This window comes from Pseudorca crassidens, chromosome 10, assembly GCF_039906515.1.
Source record: "Pseudorca crassidens isolate mPseCra1 chromosome 10, mPseCra1.hap1, whole genome shotgun sequence".
Classification (NCBI taxonomy): Eukaryota; Metazoa; Chordata; class Mammalia; order Artiodactyla; family Delphinidae; genus Pseudorca; species Pseudorca crassidens.
The window spans coordinates 2463594-2489642 of record NC_090305.1 but is presented as its reverse complement, the minus strand read 5'-3'; the positions used below and the strand labels follow the sequence as shown (position 1 = coordinate 2489642).

Sequence of the window (26049 nt, the reverse complement as noted above, 5' to 3'; positions counted from 1 at the left end):
TGGAATACGAGTCAGCCTTAAAAAGGAAGGAATTCCGACACATGCTGTAATATGGATGAACCTGGAAGACATTATACTCAGTGGAAAAAGCCAGTGACTAGAAGCCATATACCGTGTGATTCCAAAGAGGTTCCTAGACTCGTCAGGATCAGAGACAGAAAGTAGGACGATGGTCTCAAGGGGCTGAAGAGGGGCACAGGGAGTTAGTGTTTAATGGGGACAGAGTTTCTGTTTGGGAAGATGAAAAAGTTCTGTGGATGGATGGGGGTCACACAGCAATGTGAATGTACTTAATGTCACCGATTGTAAATTTAAATACCGTTAACATGGTAAACGCAAAAGATACACTTGCGATCGTCAGCTTCTCTTCTGAAGCTTGCTTCCCCCGAGAGGGTGCAGAACAGCTGTCAGAGAGGTGGCCAGAGCAGAGGATGGAGCAGGTCTCACGAGCCCGATGGGCCAGTGGAGGGGCCTCGTGGTCCTGGGTTAAAGGAGGTCACCGTCCGAACCCCACAGCTTCCTGGCCGGCAAACACCTCGTTAGACAAGTGCTGGGGGGATCAGAGCTCAACAGTCACAGCTACTTTTCAAAATAACTGTTATCCAAAGAAGATGCAGGAAAGCCAATTAAATGTGGACAAGCCCAGCCTAAGGTCTCCAGAAAAAGGTTATCACCCGGTCAAAGTAGCCTTGCAGCCCAAGAGGACCCACATTTGGAATCAAACCAGGGATACAGGACCTCGCCTGCTCCCCACGTGCAGCCCCGGTGGCTGCAGAGGTGCCTGTGGAACCAGCCAGGCAGGACACAGACCTGAGGCTGGGACGCACAGGCTCCCGAGTGTCCGATAATATTGCTGTTCCCCCTGTGCGTGTACGAGATTGTATGTTTTCGCCCCACAGCAACGTGTCTCAGTAAATATGAACGTCACATCTCATTACACCAAATGTATTACACTAAAATATACCTGGAGTTTCTGAAATGGGTACGTGAGTTTTACAAACTGAGATTCTCAGCTGTAATAGTATACTCACGTCACACAGCACCCACATGCCCACAGGCACTCAGAATCCTCCCCATCTCCCCAGGCTTGGACACTCGCCAGCCCTGCGACCTTAGCCAAGGTGCCTCCCTGCTCTCAGCTTCCTCATCTGTAAAATGGGGACAACAGTTAGTATTTACCTCAGAGAGTCGGGCAGTAAGTGCCTGATCGGTCCAGCAGTGGGTGTTTGTGAGGTAAGGTAAGCTCACCTTCCAGGTAGCGGAGCATCTGGGTAACTCCTGCCTCTGACCCTGAGACCCTCCTCGTATGTATGGGTCATTGATGTTTTAGTTTCAAACTCACCAGTTGAAATTTTTTTCTTTTTTTTAAATTTATTTTATTGCAGTGTAGTTGATTTACAATGTTGTGTTAATGTCTGCTGTACAGCAAAGTGACTCAGTTATGCATATATATACATTCTTTTTAGTGTTCTTGTCCATTATGGTTTATCCCAGGACATTGAATATAGTTCCCTGTTCTGTACAGTAGACCTTGTTTCACTTTTCTGTCAACACTGTTCCCCGAGGGCAGAGATGTGAGATGCAGAGGGAGAGACACTGGGGAAACGTCGAGGGGGAGGGGGAGACGTGATCTCTAAACACAATCACAGCCTGCATCTGAGTGCCTCAGAGTCTGGAACACTCGACTGGGTTCACTGTTATGACCCCCGTAGTGTGCCCGCCCCTCGAGAGCCAAGACGGGATGCGCCCAAGGGCCCTGCCGCCACTTTGGCTGGGACCCTGCCTGCCTCTGCCCAGGGAGTCTCCAGCTTTTCGGATGAGATCACCACCGTCTGAAACCGGGAGCAGAGCGCTTGGCCAGAATGTTCCAAATTAAGCCAGACACTGTGCTTTTTTTTTTTTTTTTTTTTTGAGGCGGGAGAACATGTGTTCGAGCTTTGTAAGAAAAAAACTACTCAGGCTTCGTGTTTTGATGACACTTGGCTCCCACCTCCTATAAGTCCAAACGTCTGTGGAACAGGGAAGTGAGCCCTGAGTCGAATGATAAAGCTGATGTGATTCATGAGTTTGTCGGGAGGAAAGGAGCAGGAAACGGAGGGGCTGGTGCCAGGGCTGTGACATCATCACTTTGGCATCCAGGCCCGTCCTGGAAAAATGCAGCCCGCGCCGCCCTGACGATTTCGAGACACAGGAGACAGAAGCTATTCGGTTGCTTGGCCAACTCCTGAGAGCAAGGGACTGGGTTTTGGAGGTCTTATCCCCCAGAGTGCGTGAAGGGTGAAATGTCAGTATGTGGACGGCCGCCAAGAGCTCCAGGAGAAGCCAAAGAAGAAACAAAACCCTTCACTTAAAACACCAGTGGGATACACACATATATACACATATATCTGCACATACACATATACATATGTATCTAATCCTATGTGTATATACAGATGTACCAACACACACACGCACACAGACACGTATATATTTAATCCTACGTCCTCTAAGAGACTTCTTAGTGAGGAGGGGAGGCCAGTGCGGGGGAGGTGGTGATGGGAGGAGGAGATGGGATTTTCATCTCCTTTCACCGAGGAGGACCAAGGGTACAGGGTCCGAGCCGTCCCACACGGTGACTAGACCTAAGGCTCTTCCACCTGGTCCACAAAGGGACAGTATTTCACCTTCACAGAACAAGTTAATGACCCCCTGATCCAAAGCAAGAGAACTGCAGGAAAGGGAGGGCCCCTCTGGCCTCCCAGAACCAGATGTACGAGCCCTCCCCCCACACACACTGCCGACCTTGCTGCCTCGGGGCCGGCTGGCTAAGTGAAGCACTGGCTGCGCCGCCTCTGTTCCGGATTCTCCCGCAGACTTTGCTGGTCGTTCGGCCGGGCTGGACCTCACTTCAGCCCTGCAGTCCCTCCCACGCCCGTGATGTGGTTCCCTTCTCTCTCTCCGTGCTCTGTGAGGGCAGGCGAGGCTCACTCATTTTGCATTCTCAGTACCTACGGTATAATAGGTGTTCAATACACTGATTTTAATTAATAAGTGCGCAAACAATGGATGAAAATTTTAAATTAAGAAATGAGTTGAGGCCCTTATCGCATGCAGACAGCCTCCATCCAGCAGGAAGGGACCCAGACATGACAGTTTCTGGGCAGCTACAAATGTAGCCCCACTTGAAGCCAGTATTCTTTTGCCACGTAGTCCACGTTTATTTAGTGAGAAGAGATAAATTTTCTTTTGGTGAAAATTGTATATGTCTTCCACCTAGGGGTTTATTAGAGACATTGAATATAACGTAGCATCGAAACTGACTGTATTTGGAGTTGTCTTTCATTTCACTCTTCCCATCACTTGTGACGAGATTACAATGAGTCACTCATATACACAAAGAATTGAAATAACACAGAGCCTTATTCAAAATGGATTTTAAGTGTATTTTTCTTGGCTTTCATTACCCCAAAAACATTTTCCATTTTTCTGGAGTCTTTATTATCTCTTGAGTTTTCTTTTGCAATTTTCTGAATACAACTTCTTGTTTACACGCTAAACAGTCTGAAATTTGTGCAATAAAACAAACCACTCAGTCCCGGGAAGCACCCTCTTCAGTGTGTTATCTGGTGTCAGAACCTCGCTTGACGTGGGATGAGCCTCAGCTGATGGAGACCAGTGGCTGCGCCTTCAGTCTTCACTCAGCTGGGAAGATGAGCGAATCCAAGGGGCTTCGTCTCACTCTCCACTTGGGGGAATGGACCGTGTGGGTGGGGAGAGGACCAATTTATATCAAGCCATTTATCTAAAGAGTCAACCATGGAAACCCGCACTAACCAAGGCCCCATTTGTGACTGGCTCCAGTAAGGCCTGAGCCCATGGGGGGCCTGGGGCCCAGAAAAGGTGCCTGGTATCTCACACCAGGTACCTTAATTCCAACCTGGGCCCGTCTCTCACTTCCATCAGAAGGCAAAATCAACATCCAGCCTTATGGTGACTGATGGCCATGAAATAATAAGGATAATAACGACAGCTCCCCCCCAGGTGTGAGCCCCACCCAGGTGGGTGTGTTTGCCGCGTGGCTGGTTCCCGGGCCGTGGAAGCAAGGTCCAGTGAGGCAGCACGTTGGGTGCAAGAAACAGGTGCTCATTGAATAGCTGCAACCGGGTGAATTTGCTGAAACATGGCTCTGGGTAAAGTTCCCTCTGTGTCCTTTTACTGAACCCTTACGATGTAACTGTGGGTGGAGCACTGCTGTGTCCATTTGACAGGTGAGAAAACTGAGGCGCAGAGGCAGACTGGTCCCCATACTTACAGCTGGTGCAAGGGACAGCTGATCTGAGCTCAGACCTGTTTGACCTCAGGATCTGTGCTCCTTCCGCGATCTCACGTGGTCCCTGGAGCCCCGGAGCCGGTTCTTTCAGAGAACTCATTGCTGTGTGCTGCCTGGCAAGGCACAAAGAATACCCACTGGAGTATCCACTGCCCACAAAGTCACCAGGCAGCAGAGGTTCAAGGCCGTTTGCAGGGCAGCAGAGCCTTATCTGCTGCCAACTGCAGATAAAGCCCAGCCGGAGCTCCCAGCGTGTCACTGCCACGAGGTGTGGCTTTATTTGATTCTATGTGGGCAGATTTTGTGAGGTAGAGAGGGGTCGAAGTCCGGGACTGCAGAAAGCAGCCCGCAAGCATGTTCTCGCAGGAGGTGCTGGGTTTGTGAGGGATGGGCCACGGGTCGGGGCTCCGTGGGCAGGCTGGGAGCGCTGCACACAGTCCGTGGTGTGGTCCTGCCTCTTTGTGTGTGTGTGTGTGTTCTGTGCGTGTTTTCCACGTCACATAGCACGCTTATGTGTTGTATGCGTGTGTGTGCATCGGTGAAGGAGGGGCACATGCCTGTGACCAGCCCCAGCACCTGGGCCTGGGGCAGAATCCCAGGCAGCGGGTGCGGCAGCTGGCTGAGCGGGGAGCTTCTCAGACCCGCTCCAGACCCGGTAAATCACCTGCTCTGGGGCTGGGTCCCGGCTATACTTGCTTTTTAACATGTTTCCTAGGCAGTTCTTATACTGAAAGATGAGAAACCCTGTTGGAGGGATTGGGCAGAAAGATGGATGTCCACTTTCTCCTCTTAGACGTGTGCAGTATTTGATACTTTTGTAATTTAAAAAAAATACAGGTTTGAGGGAAGAAAGAAAAGGAAGGAGAACAGAAAAAAGGCAGCATAGTTTGGGGTGGGGCTTGAATGTAGGAACCCCATTTCCCAGACACTGGATTCTGGACCGCGCCGTTTACAATCTGCCGTCACACTGTCCCCTCTTCTCTGCTTTTCCTTCTCTCTCTCTCTCTCTCTGTCTCTCTCCCTCTCAGACACTGTCACTCCCCACCAAGCAAATACCACTACAACACCCCCTCCCAGAAAGCCCCCAAACAGCCCCAAACTAGTATCTGCAAGGTGGCGGCTGCTGGAATTGCTTGTCCTGCCCAAGGGACCAGCGTTACTATTTCCCGAGCTGTACAGCACAGACAAGCCGCCCAAGAACTGCTTACAAAGTTGCCTTCTCATCATGAGCAAACACACCCACCATCTCCTGGCTTCCCGTCGACGTGGGGTTTATTCCACACACCTCGGTTACAAAATGAAGGTTGTTTGAGTTCAGTTTTTGAAAATGAGTTTCTTTCACTTGAAAATGCAGAAAAAGTCCATTCCAAAGAGCACCTTCAATTCTAAAATTTTTAGTTTTTCACTGTTGGAGTCTTTAAAGGGAAGCCATTCAGGGCCTGGCTCCCCGGCAGGTCCTGGCAGCTGTAAGTCCTACGCTGCACCAAGGGCAGGCAGTGCAAAGGGCCTGCGCTCACCGCAGGGGCCTTCCAGCCTGGGTGCCGCACGCTGGCAAACACTGACCTGAACTCTCAGCCCCTCGAGTCCTCTGCCGCTGGCTGTGCAGGCCTCTTGCCACTGTGCTTGTGAATAAGAGCAACCAGTTACCGGGTCTCTCACCGAACCGGGTACTTGACATAAGCTGCCCCCGATCGGCCTGCCAACCCGCAGGGTGGCGTGAGACCCGCTGCGTGGGGGAGGGGAGGGTGAGAGCCGCCTGGGGCTCCGACCCAGGTCCACAGCTGCCGGCACGTCTGTGCATGAACCCTGCTCTCTGCTACACTTGGCGGTGCCCGAGGCCTCACAGCAGCCCTCGCCCTGGCTCCAACCATGCGGAAGGAAGCGGTAATGGGGCTCTTTATGGGGGTGAGGCCAGGTCTTCACCAGGTGGGCAGGAGCCTGCGGCGTGGGTGGAAGAGCCACAGCCAGTGGACCAGTCCGCTCATGCAGGGCATCCTCGACCCAGGCCACACGTTGGAATCACTGACGAACTGAGGTCAGGAGATCCCATCCCAGGCTACACCCAGACCAAGGAGATCTGAATTTCTGGAACTATCTGTGAAGTTCCACAGGGATGCACAGCTGAGGTGGAGACCCCTGGGCTCCAGGCCGGTCAGCCTGGCTCCCCTACTGCTCCCTCGCATGGTTGGTTGTGGGCCTGCAGCCCTGGGTCACCCGGGGCGTCAGACAGGCCCAGCCTGGACCTCTCAGTAGGAACCTGCGTTTTAACAAGGCCCCTGGGTGATTCGCTTGTGTGTTACAGTCCCAGAAGTTCGGCTTCAGATGACTACCTCAGATGCCCCAGCATTTGAGAACCTCGGCAGACACCCCGGCAGCCAGACCTGGGGAGGGGTCTCGCCTTGAGCTCCCATCAGCAGCACGGTGGGAGCTGGTGACTCCCTCGAGGAGCCTTGGGGTCTGACAGCCATAGCGCAGGAGCGGGTGTCAGTGAGATCGTCCCCACTGACAGCTGCATCGTGGTTCAGTGCAGTTTTGGAAAATAGATCACCACTGCGATGATAATGGGTTATTTTCTTGTGTCTTAATGACCTTGATCGTGAAACAAAGCATCCTGTAACTTAGTAGCTTAAAACAGCAACTATTTGCTCAAATAACAACTGCTGCTCAAATAGATAACTGTTTATTTGTTCAAATTCAACTGTTTATTTGGTTCAGCAATGTGGGCTGAGGCAGCTGGGAGGTTCCGCTGCCGACCTCGCCTGGGGTCACCCTCGCAGCTGTGGCCACCTGGTGCATCAACGAGCCGGGGATGTTCTGAGACAGACGCAGTGGGCTGTGAGCCGCACTGCTGCCTGGGGGCCTTGGTTCTCCTGCACCTGGCCAGGTGAGCCTGGGCTTGTGACACGGTGGCGGCAGCAGTAGGAGAGCAGGACGTGGACGCCGAAAGGTCTCTGCTGGCCTCGCTCAGAACTCGCACGTCACTTCCAGCACACTCTGTCAGTTAAAGCAGGTTGCAAGGCCAGCCCAGACCCCAGGAACAGGGAAAGAAGCCACGTCTCCTGACGGGGACAACTGCAGAGGTTTTGCAGCTATTTTTAATCCACCCCGTCTTATCCTTTGGCCACAATTATTTCCATCATTCCCATGTGCAAAGTGCACTCCCCCAGCCCGAGGCCCCCTGCAGTCGCACCCCACCGGGAGGAGCACAGCAGACACTAGGTGGCTCCTTGTTGGTTTGTGTTTGAGCAGAGCCTCGCTGCCTGCGTGCTGGGATCAGGGAGGCTGGGCCCAGCACGAGGCCCTCAGAGCTGGGTGTTTGGGCAAGTTCCCAAGGTCAGAGCTGGAGGCGAAGACAGGCCGGAAAATTACCTCTGTCTCTCCCCTCTCTTTCTCTCTCTGTGTCTCCCATTTTCTTTTGTTCATCCCCTGCCCTCTTCTCCGCACTGCAGTTTGTACCTACCTTCCATCCATCCATCCATCCATCCATATCTGTCTATTATATCTACTATCTATCTATCTGTAATCTATCTAAGGGATAGCATTTGAGTGCGTGCTATAGTCCAGGGATTATCTCTTCAACCCTCATACCAGCCCTGGAAGGTAGACATCTGTTATAGACTGAATGTTTATATCCTCCCCGGATTTCTGTGTTGAAGCCCTAACCCCCCATGGTGTTCGCAGATGGGGCCTTTGGGAGGTAATCGGGGTGACATGAGGTCATGAGGGTGGACCCTCACGATGGGCAAAGTGCTCTCTCACTATTTCTTTCTCTCCCTCTCTCTCTCTCCCTCCCTCCCCACACAAGGGCACCCAGAGGAAAGGCCACGTGGGGATGCACTGGGAAGGGGCTGTCCGCAAGCTGAGAGCAGAGCTCGCATGGGAACCGGCCTGGCTGGACCCCTGAGCTCAGACTTCCCGCCTCCAGGACTGTGCAAAGATACATTTCTGCTGTTGAAGCCCCCGGGTCGCGGTGCTTGTCACAGCAGCTGAGCAGACGTCTGCAAACCCTTCCTCCGTGTTACAGATGGGGGTGTGGAGGGTCCCAGGAGCTCAGCCACTGGACTAAGGTCAAACCCTGGGGAGGGTGGAGCCAGTCTCAGTCGGGGTCTGTGTCCCACCCACCGGGGCCCTGCCACTCGGCTGCCTGCCTCGTGGTCACCTTGAATTCTGGACTGTTCCTCAGTGATGCCACGTTGCAAATGGTTCTGAAAGTAAGGGCACAGATTGAGGTGTGGGGAGGGCAGGGCAGCCTTTGCCGGCCCTGGACTCTGCTCGGATGCCCCTGTTTGCACCCAACCCCCGCTCCAGGCCACAGGAGCCTCTCCGTCGTTCACCAGCCCTGCAGGGCCGCCCGGGTCCCCTTTGTGCTCCTGTCTGTCCTTCAGGCCTTGAGAGATTGGTTTCTGCCTAAGCCGTCCCGGTTAAGGGAGAGGAGGAAGGGTGTGTGTAGATTCCCGGGGATGGGAGCCGCGATGGAGCCGCCGTCAGCACGCCCTCGGCAGGTGTACCTGAAGGGAGGTGCTCACCAGCGAGGAAGGAAAGCACAGGGCCTCCGTGTGCAACGGCCCAAAGCTGCTCGTGGAGAATCTCACTGTGAATCCGGGCTCGGCGGGGAAGTATTTCGGAAATGCATTAATGTGCCGGCTGTACCCCCCGTCCCGGAGGCCCCTCGCACACCGCCTGCCGCAGTGGGCGAAGAGGCGGGGGGGGGGGGGGGGGGGGGCGGGCTGAGCGCCGGTAAGGCAAGGGGACCAGGTTCTCAGAAGGCCTTACTGTTCACGCTGCTGTGGCCCCAAGAGGGTGTGTGACCAGCAGGACCGCGTCTCGAGAGCCAGGCTGTGCTGAGACAAGCGATCTCACGAGGCACGTCTGGCCCTTTTCCCTCGGGGGGTGGGGGTTGGGTTTGTCACGTGGCTGACTTTGTACGGATATTACTCCAGGATGAACGAATATACGAACACTTAATCCCCCTTACAGCCCTAGGAAGTAAGCATCGCTGGTATTTTTATTTTAAAGATAAAGAAACCCAAAGAAACCAAGTGCCCTGAGGGACAGAGCGGTTCAGCAGAAGCCCCGCCCCAGGCAGTGACTCAGCCTGGCTGGGAGCAGAGCGTCATGTGAGCAGTGCTCAGCCTGGCGGGGTGGGCGTGGGGCGGGGGCCTGGGCAGAGCAGATCTCCTTGGCGGGCGGATGCACTGGACGGTCGAGGGAGGCTGGGCAGAGGGGCTTCCGCTCACCTGCCAGCTCCAGCCCAAGCTTGAAGGAGCCTGCCCGGCCGAGCGCCCATGCCACCAGCGAGGGCCGGGCACCCGGCCTGGCAGAAGTTACTGCCTCACTGTCCCCTTAGGCTCCTGCCACATCCTCAGGTCCCGAACTGGCCTGCGGGGGACCCAGACGGAGCCAAGTTGAGGACCAGCCCCCTTGGTGCGGACGGTGTTGCCTGCGACAGAGGCTGCGGTGCGGACAGCCCTAGCCCGGGGCCACCGGGAGGGTGTGATGAGTCTGGTCCCCGTGGACGGTGGCTGACCCAAGGGGGCGGATGGTGAGAATTCAGGAGAACAGGCAGCCCCACAGGCCATAAGAGAGAGCCAGGGCCGGGGACAAGTGGAGGCAGCAGGGGGCTGGAGGGACCCGGGAAAGCCTGGCCCTGGCGAAGCCGGTCCCGGGAAGGCTGCTCAGAGGGGGCCGGACGAGCAGAGGGGAACACTTTCCACCCTGGGGCCGCAGAGAGGGGCAAACGTCATCAGGGCTCAGTCAATAGAACCGGTGTAAGAACCGGGCAGGACTCAGCTACGCACATCGGGGCCCAGGTTCTGAAAGGGCCCAACCTCAGGGCTGCCCTGTCCTGAGTCACTGAGCTCCTGACCTACGGCTCCTGCAGTCCCCCAGCCTGAGGTCAGACCTCAGGCTCAGACCTGCAGGGGATGTCAAGGGCAGCTCTAAGGGCCTGTGGAGGCAGTCAGGCCAAGGAGGCCCTCCCCGGCCCACTCCCTGCCCTAGACTCTGACCTCCAGCCACCCCTCCTGCCGTGACACGTTTGCAGTCAGCTTTGCTCCACCTGTCTCGCACCCGCCTGGCTTCCGCGTGGCTGCCCTCTGGAAACGTTTTCCTTTCACTAATACATCCCTCAGAGGTGCTGCTGTTTCCAGACTTTCTTATTATTGTAAACAATTGGAGGAATTCTTTTTTCTTTTCTTTTCTTTTTTTTTTATGGAACAGTTAAAAGCAACAGTGTAGATTATAGATGACAGAGACTTGGAAGCTTCTCCAGGACATCTTGTGAGATGAAAATTCAAGTTGCAGGAAAATATTTTTATCTAGCATGATTTCAATGCTATTATTTTTATGTTTGTCCGTGTAAAGATGTATTTCTTTTTTGTTCGACATTTGTATGTATTTGGTATTTGTATATATTGCGAAACGATAAGTCTAGTTAGCGTTCTTCACCTTACTTAGTCACACATTTTTTTCTTGGGATGAGAAGCTTTCAAAGGTGCCAGGAGTGTTATTTACTAGCCATAGTCACCCTGCTGTACATCATCGTTTGGGCAAACTTTAGGGGTAATCTCCGTGGTGATTTCTTCCAAGAAGAAAGATCTGCTCTCACAAAAATGTATCTGAACGAGAAGAAAAATTCATGTTTTTCTTCCTTGTGAAAAGTGTCCCGTCATGGGGGCGGCGGGGAGGGGAGCAGGTGAGAGGAGGGGTGCCTGTGAGCTGGGCACTGAGGGGCAGGAGGAAGGGTCCTGCCCACCGGGTCTCAGGGACCCTGAAACACCGCTGCTAAAATGTCCACATGTCCTGGTGGATTGTGTTTAAAAGTTTGTGAGGAATAGTGTGGAACTGGGAAAGCATTTTTCTGTGGAAACAGTACCATCAGTGGACGATTCACTTTTCAAACACATCCACGCAAATGCGTTTAATGCACGTGGGCCTCGCTGGCTGTGTCCCGTAGGGCGTTGGAGGCGTCTGCCCATCTGCGAAGCCAGGGGTCCTGTCTCAGAGGGTCGCTGGGAGGAGTCCACGGGTTTCTAGCTGTAAGGTACTTGGAACAGTGACTGGCACATAACTAGGTATAGGTGTATATGTACCTTATGTGGGTACATGTATACCTACGTGTAGGTATATATATACCCCTGGGGGGGCTCAGGGCCCAGGGCGGAGCCCTCAGAGGTGAGGGCTGGGGGCTGCACTCCCACCTGGGGCCCCACGGCGGCGCTGGGGAGGAGCCGCAGCTGAGAGGATGCGGTGGAGGCAGCTTCTCTGCCAGGGCCAGTGGTTGGCTGCGTCCCCGGCCCTGGGCCTGGAACTAGCAACGTCGAGGACAGGATGCTCTATGACAGGAGGGTGCAGGGGTGTGGGTGAGAGCTGGTAGCAGGATGGGCTCTGAGCACAGGTGTGAGTCTGGGAGCCACTGGGGCACCTGGAAGGGGACTGTCCCCCAAGTTGGCCCAGGAGCCCTGTCCTGCCTTACGAGACCCTCGACTAAGATGCCCCCGACCCGTCTGTGGAAGAGTCTTCATCTCTGCGGGTCGCCCTTTGTGGCAAACGCCTCTGCCCAAGGCCACCAAGTGGCTGATACAGAGGCCAGGCTTCCGGGTTCCTGAGCCCCTGGTCCCCTGAGCATCCCTTCCAGGGCCTCTGAGTCACAGAGCACCAAGGACTCGCGTGGGGATGGGATGGGGGGCCCTGGCATCCCGGGGGGCGAGGCATCTCAGGACCAGGGCCCGAGGGGCCGGGGGGCAGGGCTGCGCCCCACGGGGGCTGGAAGGGGGGCTGGAAGGGGGGTCAGGAGCACGTCACCAGGCCCCCAGTGAGGGGGTCCAGCTCGGGCTCCTGCACCTGGTCTTGCCTCCCAGGTGGTCTTCCTCCGACCCCATCTCAGCCCTCAGCCCCGGCTGAAGGTTTCAGCAAAGCTCTGCTGTCTCATGCGGTTTACAGAGCTCAGCCTCACGTCCTCATCTGTGCAGATTTATACGTCCTAATACTTTGTATTATTTCGCACATGCACGCACTTCTACCCTACCGTCTGCACACATAGCAATTCACACTCATAAACACTATTTCCACGACGTTCCGGAAATGGGGTTGGCGTCATTTCGAAGGGTTTTGAGTGATAATGGGCGAGGCCTCTGAGGTGAGGCTCTTTCTCAAAGCTCCTCCCTGCAACACTAATTATTTCGCCCACGGGTATGTATGAAGCATCCACTGGGTCATCCCCAGTTTCACGGAACCTGGCCTCATTCCAGGTGACGTGGCATTTCCAGAATCACTCAACTTGCTGTTGTACCTTTTCTTTGCGTCGGCTCCCAGCACTGTTAGTTTTTTTGTTTGTGTGTGGTACGCGGGCCTCTCACTGCTGTGGCCTCTCCCGTCGCGGAGCACAGGCTCCGGACGCGCAGGCTCAGCGGCCATGGCTCACGGGCCCAGCCGCTCCGCGGCATGTGGGATCCTCCCGGACCGGGGCACGAACCCGTGTCCCCTGCATCGGCAGGTGGACTCTCAACCACTGCGCCACCAGGGAAGCCCACTGTTAGTTTTTGTTTGTGGCAGGTGTTCATTCGTAGAGGTGAGTGATCGATTGTCATGACTTAGAACAGATGTCTCTCACTTCCTGTGACACCCAGCTTTCACCCCCTCCCTGAAGTCAAACGAACTTGCCTCGAGCCCCATCCACTATGGAGGTAAAGATCCAGGTGTCTGATGTGAGGAGACGGCAGGATGGAAGTCTGCGGGAGGTGCTGTGGGTACCACTGGGTCCCCCGAAAACCTAGGCTGAAGCCTCACCACGTGGGATGTTTGTTTTAGACCAGACGACACACCTCTCTCGCGGGTGCTGTCCTGCGCCTTGTGGGGTGTCTAGCAGCATTCCTGGCCTCTGCCCACTGGGTGCCCGGAGCACCACCCACAGTCATGACAACCAAAGGTGTCTCCCGATTTTCCCCCTAAGGGGAACCGAGGGTTTACATAATCCATCAGGAGGTTGACGCTTGTGTGTGTTTATAATAAAGATTTTGGCTGTGAACACAAAATATGAAATTTGTGTTGAATTGCATCCCCAGAAAGGTGGGTTGGCGTCCTAATCTGGCTACCTGCGAGTGTGAGCTCATTTGGAAACAGGGTTTCTGCAGGTGTAATTAAGATAAGGTCACACAGAAGTAGGCGGGGCCCCAGGTCCAGACGATGTCCTTACAAACTGGATCTGGGAGAGGAGACAGCACAGCCCTGGAGCGGCTCACCTGAGGGCGGACATTCACAGGTGTAAACCCCCAGGTTACTCATCCTGGGTGGCGAGGTCCCTGGATTCAAAGCCCGGCCTGGGGTTGGAGCCCCGGTGCTGAGTCGTGATGAGAGCTGGTCGCGAATCCTTCCCCACGGAGCTGAGGATGGGGGTCAGAGCAGTTACGTGAATAAACAGAGAGCCCACAGGCGCATAAAGAAATCGCAGGACTCTGGTGTCCAGGATGCGAGCACGAGGCTGTGTGGGGCTTCTCTCCCCCGACGAGAGCTGCTCTTCGCCGGCTGTCTGGTGCAGCTGCACACTCGGCCTGTTGCCCGTTCAGAGCAGCGCCGGAGCCCCTCCTTCTGAAGCCGCCCCTACGAACAGCTGAGGGGACTTTCTAGAGGTCTGGTCGTTTTACTCCGTTGACTTTCCACAGCATGCCTGTCTCCTCATTCCTGACAGGTGGCTCAATCTGGGTTTCAATTCCTTAAAAATAAAATCTACCTGCCCAGGTTGATGACTTGTATCCACGATAATGGCTAATCAAAAGAATATGCCCCTGGGTAGGTGTCACAAGTGCTAAAAAGGGTTCAGACCCTTTCACCAAACACGCCACTGAGGGGATGTCACGGATCCTCGTAAGGGCACTGACACAGCAGAGGATTATTTATGATCAGAAACGAGCGGAAACTACACATTCCCCCAAAATGGGGACTGTTCAGTAACTTTTGGTACATCCGTACGATGAAATACTCCTGAGGCGTTAAAATTTAAGTTTTGAACACAGGTTATGAAACACTGCCAGTGTAATCCCAAATCTATTACAACAAACACCGAAAGGATGTGCTTCAATACAATGCGTGAGTCTAAAGTTCTCCGTTGGGCTTTTCTGTATTATTCATGTTTTCTACAATGAATATCTATATCCTTTTGTAATAAAAGATAGAACGAATGAGGTTGACTACGGCCTACGCAAACAACGTAGCCCACTTTAAGTGTGCAGCTCTTGGAGTTCTGATACATGTAGACGTAGTGTAACCACACTCACAGGCAAGAAGTAGGACCTTCCCACCCCCAGCAAGCTCCCTCTGGCTCCTTTGCAGTCAAGCCCCGTCCCAGCTCTTGGAAACTGCCTCTCTGTCTTCTGTTGCCATAGTTCTGCCTTTCCTAGAATGTCGCCCACGTGGGATTACACGGAGCGTAATCTTTTGGACGCGGCTTCTGTTCTCTTAGCAGTTTCTTGAGATTCATGCATTGGCCTCCGTACTTCACGTGAGATAATGAACCGTCTTTAATGCTTCAGCTGCTGTCACTTGGGTTTTCCAGGCCTTGGGGTTGGTATTGCTTTTAACTGATAACAGTATTGGACACCACTTTGGAAATTCCACTCATTGTTTGAGGTCCTCCTTAACACGACTTCCTCCCCGGGGAGACGTTCACGATACTTCTGCTCCCAAACAGTTACGATTCCTCTGTTTTGAATCCTTATGGCATTTTATGTTCCACCCCACCCCCCAGAGACAGCCTTCTTCTCTGTAATACAGTTAACTGTGCTCTGGTTTAATCGATCCCGGTATTCCCAATCCATTAGACGTTGGGCTTCTTAAAGCCAGGAGCTATCTTACTTGACGGCAATACCTTCCGATCTACACACATCACTCTCTGCCGGCCTGATGTGTGAGAGCATTGCCCTCTCTGCTCTGGTCATTCCGGCCTCCTCGCTGCCCCGCGCGTGCCGTGCTCACTCCCGCTCGTGTCCTCAGGGGGGACAGCGGGCCGCAGTGTCCTCAGCGCCACCATCCTGGTGGCATGTTCGTGACGGGTCAGAAGGCCAGGTGTCTGAGTCTGGGGACGGTCTCTGCCCAGCACGTCGCAGGACAGGCTGGCTCACAACGTGCTTCTCAGCAGAGGTGGCCACGGACCCTTTCGAATTCTCTTCTCCAGCAGTGGCCTCTCCAAGCTTTGTTTTGGACCCCTTAAGAAAACCGACAACTCAACCCATGTCCTGTGTGGCTATGCCATATGGAAGTGGGTCCCAAGCCGCCCCAGGCCCCCCGAATGACTCTTGCTCCTCTGCTGCGGGACTTCTCAGAACCTTCAGAAAACCATGAGTTTGGTGCACTCCCAACAGAAGGATGGCGTAGCCAGCCTTTCCCAAGTGCATTTAACCACAGACCCTGGCCCATTTCAAAAATCTTCACTTGGAAATGATTTCAGGCTCTCAGCAAGCTGCAGAAATAGTCCAGAGAGGTCCTGGCTTTGCTCCCAGCTTTTAGTTTTTGTTGCAGCAATCTGTCGGACTCCGAGACTTTTGGAAACTGCCTTTAAGAATTCTGCGTTGCTTGTAACCTAAGGTCTCCTGTCAACAAAGACAGAGACAATTACTGAGCTCCTGCAAGAAACCTGAGGGGTTTTCACATTTAGCCATGAACATTTGTTTATTTGTGAACCGCACACACAACTGCTCTCTTCAAGCTTAGCTTCTAGATTCCAAGGGCCAGACCCATAACATGTACGTTTCAATTGTTAGCAGAAGCTACAGGCAGATTAAAACCCGACCCAAATGCTGTGTTTTCCGAGTAGAATGTGTGTCAGGTGGCTTATTCCTTCCCGAGAGTTCGTGGCTGGCACTGGTCATTGGCAGAGGAGAGCAAGCCCTAATCACAGAGGGGCCAGGACGTGAGCCGTCGCAATGAGAGCCAGAGTCCAGCCACGCGCAGCCCCCCGCTGCCACTTGCTTGGGAGTAACTTCTACTCAAGGGCAGGCTAAAAGGATGGCACTCCTGACCCGGGTTTTAGGAACACCTCTCCTGTGAGCATTCCAGGCTCATCACAGATGCTCTGGCCTCACCCCGCCTTCGAGTGTTTCTCTTTCCCTGGTCCTCTCCGGCCCTCCCCACACCTCCCATCACATCAGACCTGGGCCTCCCCCGGGCCAGCCCCGGCCGGCCGTACCTCTGCACGGGCCAGGCTGCCGCCTGGCCTGGCCCCCACCTCTGCCGGGAGACACCCTGCTACGTCTTCAGCCTCAGCTGGACGCCCGACCGGGAAGGCCTCCCTGATGCCCCAGGGAGAACCAGCCCCCTCTCTCCCCTGCTTCCTTGGCCACATTTTTATCAGTCTGAATTGTCCTGCTAGGCCCGGAAACCCAACCCCGACTGACTTATGCAAAAGGAGGCAATTTACCGACCTTGAAGCCAAACTGCGGGAAGGACTGGGGTGCCAGGAAGCAGAGCCTGGGCCGAGGTCGAAGCTCTCCTGGCCTCTCTCTGAGTGTCCCAGACCCCGTCCACGGGAGACCCCATGGCGGCCGTGTTCCGACCCAAGCCCACAGCCTCACACCCAGGAAGGAAAGGCTTTGTCCTCTCAGCAGCAGCTCAGCAAGTCCCGGGGAGGACCCTGGGATCCTCACTGGGGCTGGGGGCAGGAGGCATCCGGATGGGGCCAGGGCAGGTCGGGGGTGTCAGCGTCCACTCAAACCACTGACAGGGTTGGCGGGGGCAGGATGCTCACAGTATTGGCAGAAGAACCGGGAAAGTGATGGAAGACGGAACAGTAGCCACCGGTAACAGGACGGTTCTGCTTCTATTAAGAGCAGCTCGCATCTGAAACAGTCTCACAGACATAGAGAACAGACGGGTGGTTGCCAAGGGGGCGGTGGGGGAGGGCTGGAGGGGGAGTTTGGGATGAGCAGATGCAAACTAGTCTATACAGGATGGCTAAACAACAAGGTCCTACTGCAGAGCACAGGGAACTGTATCAATATCCTGTGATAAACCATCATGGAGAACAATATGAAAAAGAATCTATGTATGTATAACTGAGTCACTTTGCTGTACAGCAGACATTAACACAACATTGTAAGTCAACTATACTTTGGTAAAAAAAAAAAAAAGAATAGATTGCATCAGATACATCTGGACACACAGGGAACCTCTGTGCTTTCACTCTGGTCTGAGAGCTCTTTGAGGGAAAACACCTGATCTCTTCCTGATCCTTCTGTCCCCTGAGAGCAGCACAGTGCCATGCCTTACACTGAGGAGGCCCCAATAATGTCTGCGGAGTTGAATAGTCATTAATAAGGTTATTTTGCAGGGATGGACTTAATGTAACAGGATTCATGAAGCTTGTAAGATTTAGGATCTCTGAATATTTTCATTGAACCATGGGGGTCAAGGAGGAGGCTGAATGAACAGTTCCTCAAGGTCATCTTTCCCCCATAGCACACTTATATACTGGCCCAGAACTTGTCCTTAATTCTCTCATTAAGATTAAAAAAATAAAGCAAAGTTCCACTGTCGAGCGGCTACTTTGTGAAATTATTATCTGTTAAAGATTGCATTGTCTGATAGGGATTTATTCTGGGTTAGTTCAGTCATGATAAGGATTAAGAAAAACACTTTCATAGATTTTAACTTGCCAAGTTCAATATTGCTATATTTTATGTAAGTGGCTGGCCCCCTTTTGAGCCCTATGGCAGCATTAGATAAAGTAGTTAATATTCCAATAAACTAGTAACGCAAAAAAGAGGTGTTCATTTTAGACATATTGTCCCAGGCTCTCCAGGACAAAAGGCCACTCACATTCATACAGGGGTGTTTTGGAAAAACATATGGTTTGCCTATTAGGTCCAGGAAATGCTAGGCCTGGTGTGTACATAAGGGAGCTCGAGGTGGGAAAGATGTCCCTCCCTCCCTCTCCGGAGAGATATCTTGGGTCTTATGCCCTGTCTTTCTCCCTTTCTCTGTCCCCATTCTGCCCTGTAGATCCCACCCCCTCAACTTCACCAGGCCCCGTGTCCTTGTCTTTATCCTGATATGAGTGCCATGGTCTAGGTCTGCATTCTCTCCTCCGAGGCCGGGATTGGCAACCTTTTTCTGTAGAGAGCCGGATGATAGACACGTAGGCCTTGTGGGTGTACAGTTTCCGTCCCAGCTTCTTAGTTCTGTCGCGGTAGAAACGGCCATAGACAGCGTGTCTGTGAATGGAGGTGGCCCTGGTCCAGTAAACCCCAGGCTGCGGGCTGCGTGTGGCCCTCAGGCTGTAGTTTGCCAAGCCCCGGAAAGCATTCTCTAGCCACTTCATTCCGACGTCAGTGGCCTGTGTGTTTTTCGTCTTTATATCTCCAGGCTCTTACAGGGTGTCTGGTACCTAAGAGACATGCAATAAAAGTTTGTAGGGAGAGTGCCGAGTGCCCCAGCCCAAGCATACACGTCGAGGATGTCGGTCTGTTACCAAGCTGTTAGATATTATTTCAATTTCAGTAACTTAAAGGACTTGGAGCTCTTTTTAGATTTACTAAAAATTAGAAATCCATTCCCCTTCTAACAACAGAATTCCATGTTTATTGTTTTATGAACAGTTGTTCAGCAACATGGCATCCAGCACCTCTAATTATAAGCCTTTTAAAACGCATTCCTCTTGGTGGTAAGTTTGACCAAGGCTTAGACAAGAGGCGTTTTGTTTTTTGTTTAAACAAGAGCATCTCAGACACAGGTGAAGGATGAGATCTGCTCGCTGCCAGGAAGAATGTCGGATCCTTAAACTCCTTGTTAGCTCAGGCGTGTTTTGCTTATCTTTAGGGTTAATCATTCTTGGAAGAAATTCCTCACCGTGTTCCTCTAAGTCACAGCAAAAAAGCTTTGCTCTAAGTGTTTGCTCTTAGGAGGAGGGGTTGCCAGGGGTCACACAGCCTCTCTCTGCCCAAACACAGCTCCATGCTGGGTGTGGGCGCGCCCCTGGGTAGGCACGAAGCCATGTGTCCTGTGCTAGGCAGGCGCAGTCACCAGCAGAAGGAAACCCTGTGTCAGAATGAGATTTGGGTAAATTATCCACCAAACCCATCACCAATCTCCTCCAAGGCATTGTGCTTTTGAGAAACTATTAGAGGATCACAGAGCAGCCAAAGTACCTCCCAAACAAAGCAGCTTTGGGGCTATAGACACCCTGTGATCTGCCCAGGCGCCAGGGAGGTGCTGCAGTCCCTTCCACAGCCCTTGAGAGCCAACGGCACCCATCTCCCCGCTATGCCTTCACACTGGCCACTTGAAAGCAGCCGGGGGTGGTGGTGGTGGCGGGAAGCACCCATATGATGGAAATAGGCAAACACGACGAATCAGGTCCAGTGCACCACTCGATCCCGTGTCAAGTCAAGCCTTCTCATCCTCCCACACTGGGATGTATTTAAAGACAGAGCAACTGACCAGCCCAACACATTATTTCTAAAACCATGAGTTTTAGAAAGATTGATATTATTTTGTTCCTGTCTTCAAGGGGTCTGTCTGGGAGATAAAACATGGACGTATGAAAAGATGACTAATAATGTCAACCTCTCAAAATGACCTCTGTGAGTTTCTTAACCACCCTGCCTCTCTGTCTTCCCATCTGTGAAATATCTGTAAAATATCTCTCAGGAAACATAGGAGGTTAGATTAGATAATATATATAAAGCATCTAGCATGTAGCATGGCTGATAGTGTGTGCTTAATTAAAAGTGGCCAGGCTTCCCTGGTGGCGCAGTGGTTGGGAGTCCGCCTGCCCATGCAGGGGACGCAGGTTCGTGCCCCGGTCCGGGAAGATCCCACATGCCACGGAGTGGCTGGGCCCGTGAGCCATGGCTGCTGAGCCGGCGCGTCCGGGGCCTGTGCTCCGCAACGGGAGAGGCCACAACAGTAGGAGGCCCACGTACCACAAAAAACAACAAACAAAAACTGGCCATTATTATTATTATCATTATTATTATTTATTAAGGAAGAAAGAAGTTGGAAATGAGGAGGTGGCAAAAAATTAAGATTTTTTGCCACGCCTCAGTCTGAGGCGTGGGTAATAGGGGAGATAGGAAACGTTTTATAGACTTAATTTAGGGAGACTGTTCATTCCACGCGCCTTTGCAGAGGAAGGCACTGTCGGGACCACTGCCGCCACTGCGGGGGGACCACGGGGCATGTGGGCTGCCTCTTCCCAAGGTTCTTTATCAAAGCCCCCAGGCTGGCCTGCGCAGAGGGGAGGGAAAGACCCCAACGGTCCCCAAATCCTGCTTCTGCACCTGGTGACGCAGGAATGGAGCCACACTGCCGGCCCTGGTCCCACCCCAAACTCCATCCGCAGAGCTAAGATGGGGCAGCGCAGAAAAAAGCTCCCATCATCGAAGTATTGTTTTGATAAAATACTTGTATTTTGGAAAAACCGAGACTTAGGAGCATTTCCAAGGGAAAGCGTTCACTTCACACTGATTTGCCAGGAGAGGAGAGAACCGCATAATTTCCACCGTGACAAGAGAAGGGTCCTGCTGGGAGGGGCCATTTGATCAATCCTACTTAGGGAGATAATCCGGGGAAAACTCAGACGAAGAAACTAGAACCTCTGTTCCTAAATGCTCAGCAACATCCCGATTTGGAATATTTAGTAATAGAACCTACGTCTGAGAGCGAACGGATGTGAGGTCATGGTCAGGGGACAGACCCAGTGCCGTGGAGGTCTCTGGACCTCTCCTCACTGCAGAGCTGGCCAGACCGGAGCAGCCCTGCCCACACAGCTGACCCCCATCCCTGGGAGGAAGTGGGTCTCGAGATAATCCAGTCCAGGGCTTCCCACCCTTCTATGAGGAGCAGCAAAGCACCGCAGTGAAGAGGGTAGACTCTGGACTCAGGCTGCCGGAGTCACATCTTGGCTGGGCCGTCATCACCCGGGAGTCGACCGACAACCTTGAGCCATGTGATCTGGAAGCAACAATGCAATAGCAGCTGTTCACAGCACGGCTTAGACCCAAGCAAGAGGGGCCCTGCCTTGGCCCCAGGCTTCACGGGTCCCCGATCTAGCCCCACGCCCGTTGGGGTGAGGATGTGTCCACCTGGAGCCCACGACTCTCTCTGGACTACGTCCCAGGTCCTTGGGAGCCTGAATTTCCTGCCCAAACTGCCTGTTCCCACCTTCAGGACCGACATGGACCCGTTCCCCGGGTCTCTTCTCCCGAGGTACCACACCCCAGGCCCTAGGGGTGAAGCAGGGCAGCTGCTGGCGGGCTGTGGATGGGGCTGGGAGGCCTCTCGGGCGTTGGGGAGGAGACGAGGCAGGTCGCAGGCTGACGGCAGGCTGGTCCTGCATCCCTGCGTGTTATTAACCTCGAAGTGCCAGAAGTCCTAAATCTGAACCTGCTCCTCAGGTCACGATGAAGGTGTACTTGCAAAGGCAGGAGGACAAGAGCTTTTTCTGTTCGACCATCTGATGAGTAACTTCTAAATATTTAGGCCGACAGGGTGAGGACCTCTGCTCGTGCTGGGCCTTGGGACCCACCAGTGTTAGGGCAGAATGACTCCCACAATCCGTTGCGTGTCCATCACCAGCCACTGTACCAAAGGGCCCTGATGCTCCCCTGCTGCGCACGGAGGAGTCCACTATGTCCTGGAAGCACACGTGTAGGGCTTCATTGTTACATGTACGCTTTAAGGAAAGCTCGAACCAAACGCTGAAGAAACAACAGCACGAACAGGCCGCAGTCCTCGGGGAATGGCCATCTCTGCCCCAGAAGGGGAGTTGGGGGCCCCGGCTCCAGAGCTACTCCCTTAGCGAGGCTCAGCTCCTCCCGCCCCAGCTTCTCTCTCTGTGTCTCTGACACAGTCATTCCCCTTCTAGAAACGTATGCTATGGAAACAAGCAGGATGAGACTGTGAGCCCCAAGCCCAGGGCAGTGATGTCTTCCTAACCCCAGGAGGGTGCCTGGTGCGTCGTGGGCGCACAGTGCACGATTGCCGAATGTGTGAAGGGGTGGCCAAGGGTCTGGGAAGAAAGACACTTCCTGAGACATTATTTGTGACAGCGAAAATACGGAAACAGCCTAATACCCAAAATTAGAAATATGAGGAAATGAAATATTGAACATCTAAATGATGGATTGTTGAGCAGTCATTAAAAGTTACCTCTTAGTCATGTACCAATATGTTCATTGCAGCTCTATGTACAATAGCCAGGACATGGAAGCAACCTACGTGTCCATCGACAGATGAATGAATGGATAAAGAAGATGTGGCACATACATACAATGGAATATTACTCAGCCATAAAAAGAAACGAAATTGAGTTATTCGTAGTGAGGTGGATGGACCTAGAGTCTGTCATACAGAGTGAAGTAAGTCAGAAAGAGAAAGACAAATACCGTATGCTAACACATATATATGGAATCTAAGAAAAAAAAAAGGTCATGAAGAACCTAGGGGTAAGATGGGAATAAAGACACAGACCTACTAGAGAATGGACTCGAGGACACGGGGAGGGGGAAGGGTAAGCTGTGACAAAGTGAGAGTGGCATGGACATATATACGCTACCAAACGTAAAATAGATAGCTAGTGGGAAGCAGCCGCATAGCACAGGGAGATCAGCTCGGTGCGTTGTGACCACCTAGAGGGGTGGGATAGGGAGGGGTGGGAGGGAGGGAGACGCAAGAGGGAAGAGATATGGGAACATATGTATATGTATAACTGATTCACTTTGTTATAAAGCAGAAACTAACACACCATTGTAAAGCAATTATACTCCAATAAAGATGTTAAAAAAAAAGTTATCTCTTAAATTCCAGTGGGATGGGAGAATTCTCACAGTAGAATTTTAAGCAAAAAAGCAGGATTTAAAACTATATATAGAATATAAAGCATAAATCTAATTGTGTGTGAAGAAACACACATACACATATACACAAACAAATACACACACATCAACTAAATCAAGGTGTTAACAGAGTTGTTATCTATAGTTGTGGAATTCTGAGCAATTTTTAATTCATTCTTTTGGTTATTTTCAAAATTTTCTACAACGTCCATATGTGCATATATTACTAAATTAATTTTTAAAATAGAAACCCCATAAACACAATTAAAAGTGGAAAAGGGCACCGAAGAAAAATTTTGCAATATATGTGTCATAAAATTCCTATCATTAATTTATAAAGAACTCACATGCATCGAATAGCAAAAGATGAACACTCTCATAGAAAAATGGGGTAAAGTCTATTGTGGCAGAGATTAGCTTTCCACCTACATCCCTCACCCACACCCCGAGGTCCTGGTTTCAGTCTGGGTGCCTGCCCAGCTGCACTGCATGTCCCGGCATCTCTTGGAGGAAGGTGTGTGGTCTTGAGACCAGGTTCTCTCCAGAAGAGAATGATGAAAGTGGCATGTACCGATTTTATGACTGGCCCCCAAACCCTGGGGGTAGTTTATGAAACAATAGAACCCCATTTCTAAACTTAACGTTTACTGAGCTATTAACGAGAGCTCAGCACTTCACACACATGATCTCATTTAATCCTATCAACAACCCCCTGAAGAAGTATTATTATTCTCCACACTTTAGAGATGAGAAAACTGACACCAGAGACTGTTTACACTGTGGCATGTGGTATATGTATGTACAGAAATGGCCTGAAGAGTATATTCAAACATTTTAGTGGTTATTTCTGGATGTTCCGATTGTAAGTACCATATGTTCAAATTTCCTCAACAAACATATATTACTTGTATAATTTTTAAATGGTAGAAAACTTTTAAGTGACAATAATTCATTAGAATTTTATGGACAATAGATGGCACAGCTAAGACATTAGCCAAAGAACTTTCAGAGGAGTATAAATTATCCTTCCTCTCGCTCTTTATTTTTTTTTTTAGTACATTCTCTGCACAAAAAACAATTTTCACTTCCACAGTTGTAAACCAAATCTGAAAGGTTCAAAAGGAGGTCAGACGATCTAATAATTACTGCGACTTAAAAATGTACCTTGCCCCTCTGAGGGAGGGAGACCCTCTGAGTCACCATCATCTTATAACGATCATGACCTACAGCCTGGGTCATTGAGTTCATAACAGATATACCAGCATTAATTAGCATGCTTTAAACCAGGGGTTGGCATGTTTTTTCTGTAGACAGCCAGCCAGTAGATATTTTAGGCTTTCAGGTAATACGGTCTGTTATAACTACCCAGCTGGGCATGGCTGTGCCCCAGTAAAACTGTTTACAAAATTAGGCATCTGAGGGACTTCCCTGGTGGTCCCTCAGATGGTAAAGTGGTAAAGAACCTGCCTCACAATGCAGGGGACGCGTGGGTTCGATCCCTCGTCAGGGAACTAAGATCCCACATGCGGTGGGGCAACTAAGCCCGTGAGCCTCAACGAGAGAGCCCGGGTGCTGCAAATCACAGAGCCCACGTGCCCTGGAGCCTGCGCGCCACAACTAGAGAGAAAAAACCTGCACGCCACAGCTAGAGAGAAGCCCGCGCGCCATTACAAAAAATCCCGTGGACCGCAAGGAAGATCCCACGTGCCACAACAAAGACCTGATGCAGCCAAAAAAAATTTTTTTTTAAAAAGCATCTGGGGCTTCCCTGGTGGCGCAGTGGTTGAGAGTCCGCCTGCCGATGCAGGGGACATGGGTTCGTGCCCCGTTCTGGGAAGATCCCACATGCCGCGGAGCGGCAGGGCCCATGAGCCATGGCCGCTGAGCCTGCGCGTCCGGAGCCTGTGCTCCGCAACGGGAGAGGCCGCAACAGTGAGAGGCCCGCGTACCTCCAAAAAAATAATAATAATAAAGCATCTGGCCTCTGAGCCACGCTTTGCCAAGCCCTGTTTCAGACTCGCTATTCAAAGTGTGGACCAGCAGAATTGCGTCACTGGAGAGCAGGTCAGAAATGCAGGATCTCAGGCCCCTCACAGACCTGCTCTTCAGAATTTGCATCTTTAGTAGGATGCCCTGGTGATTTGCATGTTCATTCAAGTTTAGAAGCTGATTCTCAAGCATGTCTGCTCGCTGGTGTCACCTGGGGAGTTTCTGTAAAAAGCACCAATGCCCAGAGATTCGGATTTCTTTGGTCGGGGCTAGAGCCCAGGCATGGGATCGTTAGAGGCTCCAAGGTGATTCTAATGTGCAGCCACCACTGCAGACCTATAGACCTGGTCATCTGAGCAGATCCCTAATCGTGACTCAAACCCAGAGGACACCGCCCATGAGAAAGACAGAACATTCAGCACCCCTGGCTCAGCTATTGAGAACGAAATGCACCTTGTTTGCCCCCAACCCTGAGGATGAGCCCTGTGAGGACCCTTCCACCGAAAGGCGGAACTGCCACTGCTGGTTTTCGTTATCTTTAGCAGGTTCCTGCGTGGCTTTCACAGACTTGGCCACGGAGTATGCCGGGCCCTGGGAGCTGGGCCAGCCACACACAGCAAGAATCCAGCCGCCATGATTCAGCTCCAGGAGAACATGGAAATGCCTACATGTCACTAAACCAGAAAGGACGGATGCCCGCGGGAGTCGGGAAGGATCACGGGATCAGAAAGCCTAACCTTCATTTCACTGCAGAACATATTTACAAGAAGAACAAACGTAAAGATGCTGAACGGCAGATGGAGTCCTTCGGAAGTTTCTTGGGGGGTGGGGAGGGGGGACGTGATAGCATGAGTTGCACCGCTCAGATCTGTTGGGGACCACCCAAGGCAAGGTACCAGTGAGAGTTTACAGTTTATTAGAAAA

General features: G+C 52.2%; 1 protein-coding gene across 1 annotated transcript in view; it reads right to left on the bottom strand.

Annotated features, from left to right (window-relative positions):
• FAM50B (family with sequence similarity 50 member B) overlaps positions 1-18620 on the bottom strand; it is a 29635-nt gene extending 11015 nt beyond the window's left edge. Inside the window, 1 exon segment of the mRNA XM_067753226.1 lies at positions 18407-18620. Within this exon segment, the coding sequence (XP_067609327.1) occupies positions 18407-18620 (214 nt within the window).
• Between the last annotated feature and the right edge of the window lie 7429 nt (positions 18621-26049).